The following is a 14125-nucleotide window of genomic DNA, read 5'->3' as shown; positions in this document are numbered from 1 at the left end:
ACCATCAAATAGTGCCTTGCTCTCAGACGTAATGTGCGCAGGTCTGTTGTGCGACTAGAGGTAGATCCACTACTAGAACTACAAATGCGTATTTTCTTCATGGAAGAACATAGTTTTTGCAATTGCCTCTGTGCCTCCGAGAAAAAATAGTAAAATATTATATTCTTTAATCCGATTTATGTGCACTGGTATTCCAAGATAAGTGGCGCATTGATCCACTGTACAGTTTTTGTGGGGGTAAATATAATCACGTGTTGGTGAGGCAGCCAATAGCAGCCAGGGAAGCGTTGAGAAATAATTACCTGCCTTGATTGTTCTATGGCTAGATAAAAAAAAGTACACATACACTCCATATAATAATCGGATGCATGTAAAAGAGTCGGTGAAGCTTCGACATGTCGACCACGGGTCCCATAAGTAATTATTATGTGGACTCCTTGATCAACCATGAAAACGACGATGTCCTTACTGCAACTCGTTTTTCGGCGCCCGGTTCGCACCCAGCCGGTCCTCGTCCGACGTCGCTAGTACCGGAGTGTGCTGACTATCCTTCCTGCAGCTTCGCACCCAAGCCACCCGTCTTCTCCACCTCCTGGGCCCCTGTACACTCCCAGTCATCAGTGGTTTACCATCCATACAGTCACCAACCTCACTTAGGCACAGACTCGAGATATGTGCGGTCATGGCTGGAGCCGATATCAGGCGCCGTGCCTTTCCATGGCTATCCGGGGAACAACAGGCACTACGGGCTGAAGCCCGATGCATTTCAAGAACACAGAGCCGGCGAGTGTCTCGGCTCCAGCGGACGGACCTACACGGATTATCTGTACTGCTCATCCACTGACACGCGAGACAAGACGCAGCAGAATCTCCCCTCTCCTGAGTCGGAGCTCATGGCTTCAGGAAAACATAAAGATGAGAAACCGGAGCTAGATCCGAGTAAGTTCAAGCGCCTATACGATCTTTTAAAGCCCGGTGGGTGTTTTGTTTTTGGGATAGCTTTAAATATGCTTTTGCTCAGAGCCATTTGAACGTCCTGCTTAAAAGTAAAATTATAAACTGCTACATTCTTCCTTTCAGCTCAGCTCTGAATCGCCCCTTGCTATAGGGAGCAAGCTTTAGGAACTATAAAAGACAAATGCTTCTGGGCTAATATTGGGGCAATAAAACCAGACGGGGTCGTTAACATGGACTCAAACCTACAGGAAGACGTTGAATTTGGGAGGATGTTGCATAAGCTTAAAACACACGAAAGGTGTTCTAAAGTGAACGGCCTAAACTCACTTAAGAATCCATATTCGTCATATGGTGCATTGTTACGACTTTATGTTGACCCCGTGCTATTAAAGATGGCACAGCAAACCCTGTAAGCCGAATTGAAGTCCTGTATTGTTAGATGGGCCCTTCCTGTGTGGAAAAGCCACATTCTGGCTCTGTTTGACCCCCAGACGGAATAAAAGGAAATAAAAACGTTTCTCACATAGTGAAAAGATTACATACATGTGCATGGATGCACATGACTATCTGCTCTCTTCTCTGGGTCCAAAACAAATTCACATGACTCTTTTTTCCAGACAACTTGAGGAATGTAGGGACATACTCGAGGACTTTCACCACGGACCTGTAAAGGCTTGAACCACGGGCCATTTTATGGGCCAATAAAGTGAATAAGCGCATTGAGTATTTTACGACGGTGTTACTCACAAGTTAAGGGGACAAGGAAGCAAATCAGTGGAGGCTTGGAAAGTGTAAGACTGAGAATCTTTCCTTAAAATGTTAACTGGCAGTTTAGCTTTAACGACGTACACCCAAACTTGTGTGTGCCTTGGCACTGTTTTCAGTTTGTTGCACTTTCTGATGAGTCCACAGATTTCCTATAAATCCAGGGGCTCATTCATTTTATTTTTTTAAAGGCCGAACAGTTAATGCTGATGTCATCTGTTTCACAATTTAGCTTTGCATTGTTATTCTGTCTTTATTATTGTTGCTGTTTGTATTTGCAGATAACCCTGTGGCAAATTGGATACACGCCCGCTCCACAAGGAAGAAGCGATGTCCTTACACAAAGTACCAGACTCTCGAACTGGAAAAGGAGTTTCTGTTCAATATGTACCTTACAAGAGACCGCCGATACGAGGTCGCCAGAGTGCTGAATCTGACTGAGAGGCAGGTCAAAATCTGGTTTCAGAACCGGAGAATGAAGATGAAGAAGATGAACAAAGAAAAGACCGACAGCAAAGACCAATAATGTGGACTACAGTGACAAAACAACCAACAATAACCACTAGTCTAATGGACAGCACAGATGTACCAAAACACACGACAAGCGCCCCTCTCCTCCTTATATTTATCACTTTTGTTGGATTTTTTTGTATTAACCTTAACTTCCAGACTGTTTGATGCCGAATATTATTTTTTAGTGTACATTTATGTGTCGAGCGTTTAAGTAGGAAAAAAAGAAAGAAAACGGAAAACTTCTAAGGAGAGAAATACACTCTGCTTTCACTTCGAGATATGTGGTTTTGTAAAAGAAATGAAAGAAGCGCAGTTTGGATACGCTTAAACTGTCCGGAGAAAGAGAATACTTGAATTCCTTTGAATTTCACAAAAACCATAATTTATGCTGTGAATGTTTTCTTTCATGTTTATTTTCTTTGTACGCTGTTGTGCAGGTGTAGTATTTTGTACAGCAACATCTGCGGTCGACATGTTTGTCTTGTATTTTTGTGATAGTTGTAGCTGTATTTGTGCACATTTTCTTTCTCCTTTTTTTGACTGTAGCCTACGAGTTTAATTATAGAGTGTAGATATAGACCTCTGCAAATATAACCATAATCCCAAGCTCTTGTTTTCTGTGTTTATTGTGGCTTTGCAGACTGTGTATTTTCGATCGGATTTAGCAGACTACACGGCTGTACAGGGAAATCCAAAACAGTTTTACCCCGCACTAGAAAATAAGTAAATGGATGCAAAAATTTCTGAAATTCAAAACAACCTGAAAACGTACCCAACCGAAACTACATGACGCAAAAGACGGTTGATTTATTAATAAAAATTCCTTCACATTTTTTAGTACGCACTGTTTTGGCCGCTGAGTGTGTCCCTATTACATTAAAGGCCTAAATGAGCTCTTCTATTACAAATAATGGCGATATAGAAAGTTTGGCGTAGCCTATTTAAGGCTTTACTGGGACAACATTGTTTTAATTTTGCTTGGCATCGCTTTGCACTTGTGTCTTAATTACAGCTTCTTAGTCGCAAACATTCCCATTCATACCGTTTTACACGTTATCCATTTTAGGAGAGTAAGTAGACCTGAAAAAAAACAACTCTCAACGCAGAATTAATTATGTTTTATATCAATAACAAAATACATAGTAATTTTTTTATATATAAATTTCTCCCAAACGCACGTCTCTTTAAGGTTTTAAAATGTACCAAAACATTTTAAATGCTGGCTTAAAATAAGTGATCCTTTTTAAATTGTTCACAGAATCTTCTTATAGGGACAGAGATGAATGCACGAGGTTTTTACCATATGTATTTCTTTATTAGGTCAATGCCCTATATGAGTTGAAAGTAGCCCATCAACCACATTTGTGCACTTTCCGAAAGAGTACTAAAAGAAAACATTGACCACTTAGGCAATTAAACACAATTTCTAACTAAATGTTAATTGCATGGCCAGGCTCATTGGCGATCAGAAAATCTGAGACCAGATTTGAAAAGTTTGGTTTTAAGCGAGAGACAGTTTCCCATGTCTCGCATTTGTTTCCTGGGATAGATCTAAATTGCCTTTTTGTGGTGGCAAACAATACGGGCAGGATGCTGTAATTTCAAAGCCCAATCCAGTGCATTTCCGCTCTGCTTGGACAAAAATGCCAGTTTTACAGCCCCTGTTGGAGCTCGGCTGTTTGTCTCAAATGCAGACCAACAAAGCAAACTCGACTAACTGGCTAGACGTCTGGGCTAAATTACTTTATGGTTTTAATGGACGCTGGTGGTGGACTCGTTCAAAGGAGAAGCATGCGCACTGTTCTGGGGACTTTTGCCTGACTGGGCCAGCCGCAAAACCCCCTGCACTTCATCATATGAGTCGTCTATTAGTCTACAATTAGATGGGAAAAGTCAATAACCATTGTGCATAAATGTGAGTGCTGCAGAGCGCTATTATCTCTTGTATAAAAGTGATCAGCTGCCACGACAGGAAACGACAGCACAGCAACTATTTCAAGTCTACAGACAAGCAAGACGAAGACAGAAGGCGCGTGTTTTATAGATTCCACAGTAATTAACTGCTTTAACTTTATTTAAAGAAAAATACAGGATGCACACATCCTCTATACATTCAACCCTTTCTGGCCACATAGCAGTTGTCGCTGATTGGTGGAGTTATTCAGGTTTAATGACACATTTCGACACTAGATGACGCTGTAGGTCCACGTTTTGAGGAGTGTGTCTGCGTTGAAGAGCTTTTTTACAGCTCTGTGGCTTGGCTGAAGAGTGAAGAGTAACCTATCGATGACAAAATGACAGATATGGCCACCAACCACATTTTGTGTAATAGGCCACAGAACAGCAATCCGGAATGCAGCCAGCTGGTTGTTGTGCTGGCCAAACAATCTGTGCAAATATAGTTTTCTTTTTTTCACTTCAGAAAAAAAGATTATGCTTTTGTTATTTACTCGTTTTTTGTAGCTTCTTTCATTGTCTGTGAATTTATGAGTTAATACGGCTGTTTTGTGGGTGGTAGTTGTGTGCTCAATTCTAAAAACGCAAAATCATATCTGCAATATACATGCAGTACATGTTCATAGCCTTTTACAAAAACGTAATTAAGCATAATACATAATAATGCATAATCTGTGTGTTTTTATATTTGCTGCCTCTGCTTTTCAAGCTGTAAATTCAAACCAGACTGAGACACTTTATTTTTTAAAATTTAAAAAATCCACAATTAATAAAGAGCCGAAAATCACATTCATCCAGAGATGACTTTATTAGCAGTTTTTAAACAGTTGCATCTGTAACATAAAATCAGTGCAATAAATAAATGGCAACAAAGCAACACATCGATAACAAAATCAACAAAAGCATAAACCGCTGCATCAATAATAATAATAATAATAATAATAATAATAATAATAATAATAATAATAATAATAATAATAATAATAATAATAATAATAATAATAATAATAATAATATGTCCAGTAAAGAAAGGGCTACCTGTACCATTTTAGTCCTCAGTCCGTGTCGGTTGTAACGTCTGTACCAACAATTCAAATTCTCCAACAAGTGATTGGCAATCTGCATATTTATAGAGTGTGAAAGGTCTATAAATTCGTCCAGTGCGCCTTTCATATTTTACGATGATGTGTAGAAACCGTCAGTAGCCCCACAAAAACCCACACAGGCATAGAGACCACGCGAGTACTGAGCTGGGAATCGTGCGAGTTGATTGCACCTAAACATTCAATGTTCAATTTTATGAACTCCCCCGTGTGAGATTTACTGCCCATCCTCGTCGGTTTTACGGGGTCAGTAAATGGCACCTATAGCATTCATAGGTCGTGTTTATATTTGCGTGCATCGGTGCTTTGGAGCGCCTGGTGGAAATCTGTCGCCTTGGCCTCTACACGGTTTTGCATCGAGGAATGTTTTGTCTTCAATTCGGTGTTTTGCTCGGGGGACTGAATAGCTCCGAATCTGTGTTGTTTTTATTTTTAATACCGTTTTAATGCTGTTGATAATCTCCCAAATATCATCCCGACCCAATGGAGCCAAAGAAAGGCCAACTGTTTTCTGGGAACTTGTATATAACCTTCAGGGCATGATAGAAAAAAATAAAAATAAAAATACCTCATCACAGCAGCTTAATCCGCTTAGAAAGGGGGGAAATCCTCCCTGCTTTAAACACCTCATAACCCCCATACAAAGAAGCAAAACTATAAATTCAGACTACACAGGAAATGTATCATGCTTCATCGTCTTTATATCGTAACCATTTCACAACTGAATTGTTCAGCTTGTAAGAAAGGTTTTTTTGTGTGATAAACTTAACATTGATCATATTTACAGCCTCTTAGATTGTTGGTTATGATTAGTGAAGCCTTTCTCAAGGTGGATATACGTAGGGCCCACGTCTGACCGGTCATGGAAAGATGAAGGGGTGGGGGGGGGAGTGAGGTTGGAGGAGGGTGAGGGAGCCTGTGGTGGGGGTGGTTGGGTGGGAATCTAAAAAAAGGAAAAAGAAAGAAAAGAGCAGCGCCTGTGACTGTGCCGGTCGAGCGAGCCAGCTGTAACCTTAGCTAACATACATCCAAAGCACATGCCATGAGCCGGGTTTGAGACTGCAAAACCTGGAAAAAAACCCACTCACGACTGCGAGGAGAAATCCGATGAGAGGAACGGCTCAGAGAGAGTGAGCTGCCGTAGATTGTCCAAAGGGGCAGCGTTTCTCCTAGTTCCGGTTTGTCTGCTTGTGTGCGCTGTGCGAGTTGGGACCCTAAACAAAAGGCTGCCATCATCCTAAAGGAGATATTCTACTGCGAGAGAGCCCGTCTGCTTGATGCTAACTAAACATGAGCTCCTATTTTGTTAACCCTCTTTTTTCTAAATACAAAGGCAGCGAGTCACTGGAGCCAACTTACTACGACTGCAGGTTTCCACAAAGCGTTGCCCGCAGCCACACGCTAGTTTACGGACCCGGAGCAGCCGCACCGGGCTTTCAGCACCCATCCCATCATGTGCAGGACTTTTTTCACCACGGGACCACGGGGATCTCCAACCCCGGATACCAGCAAAACCCCTGCGCTTTGGCTTGCCACGGAGACGCAACGAAATTTTATGGATATGAAGCCCTTCCGAGGCAAACGCTTTATGGTACCCAACAAGACGCAAGCCTAGCGCAATACCCAGACTGTAAATCGTCGAGCAGCTCTAACCCCGGAGAAGGACAAGGCCACTTAAATCAAAACTCCTCTCCCAGTCTTATGTTTCCTTGGATGAGACCCCACGGTCAGAATCATACAAATTTTTCCTATTCTTTCAGTGTTGCCGTGTGGTGCGCGCGTGTCACTGTGTATCCGCCTGTCTGTGTGTGTGTGTATGTATGTGTGTAATTGTGCATGTGTGCTAAATACGTAGGGTGTACAAGAGTATGTCTCTAAACTATAAAACGAAATAAGTGAGAGAACATGATGGGGCACATAGAACCTGAAGTGCAGGCTGCTGTTACTCTGCAGCACATGCCCATACAGGGCTGAATGGTTGCTTTCCAAAGTGCCTTTAAACGCTGAATTGCTGATTACAGCCACATGACACGCTCTTTGAAGTCAATTATCGTTCACATAAGATATTTCACAAACTCTAATAGTGCTATGAGAATGGATGGATAAGTCATAGTCTAAAATACGATAATACCATGCACTACACTACACTAGCAGCATGCAGAGTGACAGGGGGTAGCTAAAACACAACATACCACGATTATCCAGAATCCGGGTTTTAGAGTTTTGGGGGTAATTTGACCCACAGGCCCACTGTAGGCTCAGACACATACAGCCATAATCATAAGGGCTTTGTAGATATCACCCCTTCCATTCATGGATCTCTCTGTCCAGGCTATAAGGCTACTTTAGCTCCACACAGGTGTGCGCTTCATTTTTCATTTCTGCTCAGAGACATGCATCCCAATATTGTCCCCAACTTTATCTGTCTTCTCATACTTTTACCTACCTAGTTATTGTCCTCCTGTATGAGTATGAATGAAAATGTCAGTCAAGTTTATATGGGCTCTGCTGCAAGAGGAAACAGTGTAGTTTCTGTAAACACCCCCTCCCAATCTGACATAGGAGGAGAATATAGATTTTGTTTGTAGAGTTTTAACATCATTAAATTGATGGGGGATCTAGGGCAATTTTACCTTCATGTACAGATAAAAAATTGAACTTCAAAGTAATAATACTGTATCCTACTCCACTAACTCTTGGGGGATGTGGCTGTAAAGTTGCATCAGACCTGCAGAATGAACTGTAAATGAAGCAGACATGTGTGTAAATTATTATTACTTTGAAGACATTTATTTACAGATCCAAAGCAAACTACGGACTCTATTGTGGGTGGTATGTGTGTACACTGATATATGTTCCTGCTAATGGAAAATCTAACTTACCCAGCTTAAGTAGTAGAAGACATCTACTCGCTCTTTCTTTTCATTGTGTGTGATCTGGCATGTGTGAGAGCTGAAATGGGTTAGTGATTGTGCAGAGGAAATGAATAAATTCAGAAAGAATTATCAGACATCTGAATGTCTTTATGGGGAAATCGTGGTGAGCCCTGTTAACCTCTGGCTTTATTTCATATTTCAAGCCCCAGGAAGACGGAATGGGAGGCAAACCTACAGTCGCTACCAAACTCTTGAACTGGAGAAGGAGTTTCTGTTCAACCCTTACCTGACCCGTAAGAGAAGGATCGAGGTGTCTCACGCCCTGAGCCTCACCGAGCGACAGGTGAAAATTTGGTTTCAGAACAGAAGGATGAAGTGGAAAAAAGAGAACAACAAAGACAAGTTTCCGGGTCAAAGAGGAGAGGCCGAAGCCGAGGCCGAAGAAGAGGGGAACGAGGACGGTGAAGGGGAAGAGGCAGAAGAGAAAGAAGCGGAAGAGAAAGAAGAGACCAAGGAGTGATTTTATGGTCCTTTTATGGTTATATGGGTGAAAAAGAGGAAATAAAGGAGAGGTCCCATAAACAGACGAAGAGTCACAAGGAGGCAGAGAGCGTCAACTTTATGACCACCCTTCTATTTTGTCAAGAGGGATCAGGAATCCCACCAATATTGCTGTCATAAATAGACAAAATTCTCCATTCTTTCGTTTATCCTAACATGATGCGCATTACCATTTGGATTTTTCTGTAGAAGCTACAAACGCTTGTAGCGTTTTTTTCTCCATAGAACTCTGGCCATTGTTTTAAAAAATAAGGGAGGGTAAATTAAAACGCATGTTGGATGGAAAATGGCTTAGCTATTTTTACAAATTTGCTTTTAATAATAATTGTATCAAAAACGTAGCCAAATAAGATCAAAACATGACCAACGCCGACCTGTGTTGTAAATAGATTATAGCCTACATTAAAAAAAAAGACATCACTTCAAAGTAGCCTTTCTGAAATTGTAAAAAAAAATGTAGGCCTATAACTTAGTAGTACGTGTTAAAACATCATCGCAACAGTTGCATTGGCTAGCAGCCTCTGTATAAACCACACGTTTTATTATTATAATTGTTACTGTTACTGTTTTACTCGTTTTCATGTGACAGCCATTAGCTCCTCAGACATCTTTCTCTAGGATTACCAGGGAAATGCAATCGTTTGGAATCCTTTGATGCTACCTAAACCTGGGGAAATTGCAATAGAGATTTCTGAATATAGAGATTTCATATGGTTTTAATTTTAAAGTGTTCTATATCGACCTTATATTATTAAGTTATGTATGTAGCATTTACCCAACAAACAGTATACACTTGTTGAAGACAATTTGCGAGTCTTGGGAAGACACTTAGCTCAAAGCCAAGTAAACACTTTTGAGATTGTACCACAGCACTACCTAAAAACTCAGAGCTTTGCCTTTGCAGAATTTATATTCCACATTTATGGCATCGCTCTGATTTGATCGCAAGCTATTTCCCCAACAACTAAAACTGCCTATAACGCACATGTACTGTGTATGATAACAACAGCTACAATTACAACGATTTTAAAGTAAGGGAATTTTTATTTTAATGTGCTGGTGATATAGCGTAGTTGTTTTGCACTGAATATAATCTTTATGTACGTCTTGTTATATATTGATGTTAACAATATGCTCGTTTTCTGGTGTTTCTCCTGTGAAAGACGGAATTGTGTGTCCCCGCCATTGTTGATGTAAAATCACGAATAAACAAGATGGCTCACTATCATTTCTGGTTTTATTAAGACTGCGCACTCTGTTGGTAGAACAAACATCATCACCACCCTTTCTCCGTGTACATAAAACAAATGCAATGCAGACATAGGTGAAGTGAAAATATGCAGGGTAGTATTTTCTTTTTTTACACACTGTTCAATATGAACCCCTGTTTTTATGCACGGACAACAATAAGTAGATAACGTGCAACAGAAAAGCCCCCTGAATAATTCAAAACCGATGATTTGATGATGCCTCGATTTTCAGCCTGTGCACCCAAAAAGTGCTTCGGCAGGAGGGAAGATAGTGCAGAAGCCTCCTAAATAAAGTTTTCCCAATTTAAACTTTCAGAACAGTTCGATTAAAAAAGCGCCAGACACGCGTTTGCGGATGTATCCCTTTACCTTTTAAGGAAAGACAGCGAATCCCATTCACAGCAGGCCTACTCTCCAAAGCCTGAGTCGTATTTGATTCATCCTCTTAATAAGAAACTTCCTCTCTTCGGGGAGGACACGAAGCTTTCCTTAATGAATCTCGGGATGACTGATTGCTGTTTGAGAGACGAGATGAGCAAACATTTGACGTGCTATGTTAATAATCAAACAAAGTAATGGCAGAGCTTGAGGGAGGCTTTATCTGTCAGAGGCCATACATTTGCAAGGTGTTGCGTGAATCTTGTGTCCAGACAATCCGCCGGAAAAGCACCAGAGCGCTGAAATCAAAGCGAACGGGGGAGGCCAAGTGCAGGTAACAGGTAACATCTCTCTTCGGCAGTCCAGCTGGTTTTCATGATGACGGGTTGGAACAGATAGAGGACGTGAGCAGACAACGTGAAATCTGAGTAACACACTCAAGTAGGACTAAACTGCGATAAGTATCAAACAGTACACTAATGTGTGTCTCTGAACGTGCTGTTAACGGGGTAAAATACCAGTACTTGTTCTATCATATTAGCCCTCAACAGAAATTTAAACCCTCTTTTTCAAAACATGAAATTCGACCTCACCCTTCTCTCGGTTTCATTCCCCCCTCACCCCCTTTTTTTTTAACCGGACCTGAATTTTTCAAATTGAGAACAGAATGATTTTCAACATATTGTTTCTTTAAAAAATGCATTTATTGCAAGTTTTATGCAATATTAGACGTAATTTCAAAGTAATTAACAGTAGTAAATACACCATAACATGACCCGGGACTTGAATAATTTAGCTGCCGAATTTCAGCGTTAGGCAGCTAAATTATTCAAAGTCTGCTGCTTTTTATTTGCTCACTTCTAAACGGTTCAAATAAGCTTCAGTGCATATATGGAACATTGTGGACGCAAATACATCACAATGCAATGCCAAGGAGTAAGTGTTAGGGGATTTTATAATGTGTAGTTAAAAATTATGCAATTCAAACTATTTATATTTAAGCCCACACTCGTAATTGGAAAATTATACTCATCTAAGAATTCTTTTGTAAAGAAAAGAAAAAAACAAAAAACGAACTAACCTCTTGTTGTGCTTCAGACCTCTTTTATTTTAACAAAATGAATTAATAAATATAAATAAATAGTATTAAAGGGTAACAACATAACACAGCCTAACGAAGGAAGACAGGACGAAAGCAGTGTTCAGGCTTTTTATGCGAACATTATTCGCAAAAACGCAAACTTATCCACATTAACTGGAAACTTATTTTTCAATCAAACATTCCCATTTCATCTCAACCCAGACTGAGTCTTTCACGTCTCCTCTTTTTATGGCTTTCCCCCTAGCAGTGACTTTTTTTTCTCTCTCTCGGATCAAACAGTGTTGCGCCAAAGCGCAACCTTTTCATTCAGGGTGTTTATTTCTCTGTTTACGTGCGCTTTGTCTCTAGAAAATTTCCGGAAGTGTCCCTTAGTCACAGCTATCCAGCATCCCGTATTACCCCTTTGTGTGAATGTGTGTGTGTGTGTGTGTGTGTGTGTGTGTGTGTGTGTGTGTGTGTGTGTGTGTAGTTTTAACAGAGGGTTGACATTACCAATAAAGTTAAGTGTACCTGCTGTAAACTTTATTGGCGGTGGTAAAGACGCGGCTCGGCCTGCATCTTTTGTGTGCCTCAGCTCCGTGTGGCGATGACGGCCTGCAAGGACAAGATGCACCACTCAAACTAGTAAGTGAGGGAAATTTTGTTGGTTATTTAGCTTGTAGAAAATGCGCTTTACTCGTCATCAAACGACATATCAGGTGATTATTTCAAGGCGAAGCCAGAGGACTTCCTGTAAAAGGATTTACGAGATACAAAGCTGCGTGTTAGTGTTAAATTAAATAATACGTCTGCTGTTGTTCTCTTCATCTTGATCCGTGTCTCTCTGTTATTACGCAAGTATTAGGATACAGCATATTTGCTGAAGGTCAAGAAAAAAAACACCCAACTGAACTTTTTGTGCGTGAGGAATTTTACGCGCAACGATTAGATATTTTGTTTTCTTTCTGCGTGTGCTGATGTTAGCTTTCATTAAAAGTTTGCACAACATTTGCAGTGCATGTATATTTCTTTTCATAAGACAGTGTTCTCTTTTCAAGCTCAAATCTCAACTGCTTTTTTATAATGTATATTTTGTTACAAATGACTTGCAGCAGGCATAATTTTTGATATTATGCTTGCACCTGGTGTGTCTGCGTATTTGATATTGGATGTAAGGTGCAGATTATCCTGACATCTGTTTGCTTCCATATGAGAAGCACAGGCCCTTATATGGAGGTAGAGTTTAGCCTAATTGAAGTTTAATTAGTTGCGTCTCCGTCGCTTTCTCTCCTACCTCGCCTTCGCACTCACACACTTTTATTTCCTCGTTCCAACTTGTCTGGGGGACATCTTGGCATACAGCTCACCCACCAGGGGAACTGTCATATTTTGACACATGTCTGATATGTGACATATGGGGAATTTCGCTGCCATGTATTATATTATTGGTGGTTTAGTTTTGTTCAATCGAAAAAAAGAAGAAGAAAAAAAGAGAGGAAAGACAAGATGGGTGCAAACATTCCTGGTTGTTAAAAGGAGAAATTTACAGCTGAGTAATAAAAGTTTACGACTGAATCCTTTCTGCCATTGGCTGAAGCGAGCCACGTGGCACAGGCGCTATGAACATGAACTTTATGCTGTTGTCTATTCTCTGGTCCTTCCCCTGTATCAGCAGCAGACTAAGCTGGGGCGTAGAAACATATTATTTCCCTTTATTGTAATATTTAAAGAAAAAAAATGCTGCACAGTCATCTTGGCACTGCCGCGCGTGTTATTCACTCGATCCCCGACTTCCTGACAGAGAGATCTTCGGGACAGTCGCCGCCTCTACAGCCGCTGCCTGCGTTTATTCCCCCACCGGAGGCAATAAAACCACTGGGACAGCAAATGGAAGAAGAAAGCCTGCTAGAAAAGACTTTTCCCGGCAGACACCCTGTCTCCATAAGCTGCTTATCGCCGGAATGTGAACACAGCCAGCAGCACAGAGGAGATGTGCGTTGTGTTGATATATCCCACTCGCCATCGTGACCCTTCAGCTGCTTTGTTGGACCACAGTGACGCTCGAAATTGTGGAGAGCCTGCTGGGGGTAAGATTATGCACTTTACTAGCTGCTTTTCTTTACTGTTTAATGATCAGTTTCTCAATCGGCTCGTCCTCGTGGCGTCGAAATGATTGTGAAAATTATGAGCGTGTGAGATCATGAGAACTGAAGGTGTCTATTCAGTGTAGTTGTGACCTGACCTGTAGCCTGGGAGGGTGCTGAAGCCCGGGGCGGTTGTCATTATTGCTTTCTGGCTGATGTGGCAGCACCTGTGTGGGTAGTGGCTGCTTCAGCCTACACCCAGTGTGTATTTTTAAAGGCGCTGTGCCAACCCGATGTAATTGATTGCCTTGTGATAGTAAACTTTCTCATCACTCACACAGGCCCTTCTCACCAGGCAGTGACGAATGATATTAATTTCTGGCTGATGTTCTCTAATTATGGTTTGTTTTCATATCTGCTGCCACACGTTTAACCCAGTTTCTACCAGAAGCCTGCATAACATCTATAAGCAATTTCACACACCCCTATGTCACACGCACACACGAGAAGCACATAGGCTCACAGTATGTACACAGTGACACACTGGTGTCTCCCGGCAGTGCCCCCTAGCGACAAGAGGCGTTATATGTGGAAGTGGGCG

The 14125-nt window shown here is 41.2% G+C and overlaps 3 protein-coding genes across 5 annotated transcripts in view; all 3 read left to right on the top strand.

Annotated features, from left to right (window-relative positions):
* The window catches only part of hoxc10a (homeobox C10a), a 43387-nt gene that overhangs the window by 7364 nt on the left and 21898 nt on the right, over window positions 1-14125 (top strand). The window contains exon 2 of one of the 3 annotated variants that reach the window (XM_035905534.2): window positions 13242-13527. The exons of 1 other annotated variant lie outside the window; for it this stretch is intronic. The gene's annotated coding sequence lies outside the window, so the exon portion shown is untranslated. Of the gene's footprint in view, window positions 1-13080; window positions 13528-14125 lie in introns of those variants that run through there. One more of the 3 variants, XM_087834106.1, reaches the window with a different exon arrangement.
* hoxc9a (homeobox C9a) lies at window positions 244-2834 on the top strand. The gene is made up of 2 exons (XM_006785668.3): window positions 244-939; window positions 2004-2834. Exons 1-2 carry the CDS (start codon window positions 396-398, stop codon window positions 2246-2248), a joined length of 789 nt encoding a protein of 262 aa, XP_006785731.1. The 5' UTR covers window positions 244-395; the 3' UTR covers window positions 2249-2834.
* Window positions 6260-9956, top strand: hoxc8a (homeobox C8a). The gene is made up of 2 exons (XM_006785667.2): window positions 6260-7020; window positions 8374-9956. Exons 1-2 carry the CDS (start codon window positions 6585-6587, stop codon window positions 8688-8690), a joined length of 753 nt encoding a protein of 250 aa, XP_006785730.1. The 5' UTR covers window positions 6260-6584; the 3' UTR covers window positions 8691-9956.

This window comes from Neolamprologus brichardi, chromosome 20 (assembly GCF_056152115.1).
Source record: "Neolamprologus brichardi isolate AB-2024 chromosome 20, ASM5615211v1, whole genome shotgun sequence".
Lineage (NCBI taxonomy): Eukaryota > Metazoa > Chordata > Actinopteri > Cichliformes > Cichlidae > Neolamprologus > Neolamprologus brichardi.
This window is presented reverse-complemented; position numbering and strand designations above follow the sequence as displayed.

Coding starts and splice junctions, on each gene's coding strand:
- hoxc9a (XM_006785668.3), top strand. CDS start 396: ATGTCGACCACGGGTCCCATAAGTAATTATTATGTGGACTCCTTGATC. Junction 940..2,003: donor GAAACCGGAGCTAGATCCGA/GTAAGTTCAAGC, acceptor TTGTATTTGCAG/ATAACCCTGTGGCAAATTGG.
- hoxc8a (XM_006785667.2), top strand. CDS start 6,585: ATGAGCTCCTATTTTGTTAACCCTCTTTTTTCTAAATACAAAGGCAGC. Junction 7,021..8,373: donor TCCTTGGATGAGACCCCACG/GTCAGAATCATA, acceptor TCATATTTCAAG/CCCCAGGAAGACGGAATGGG.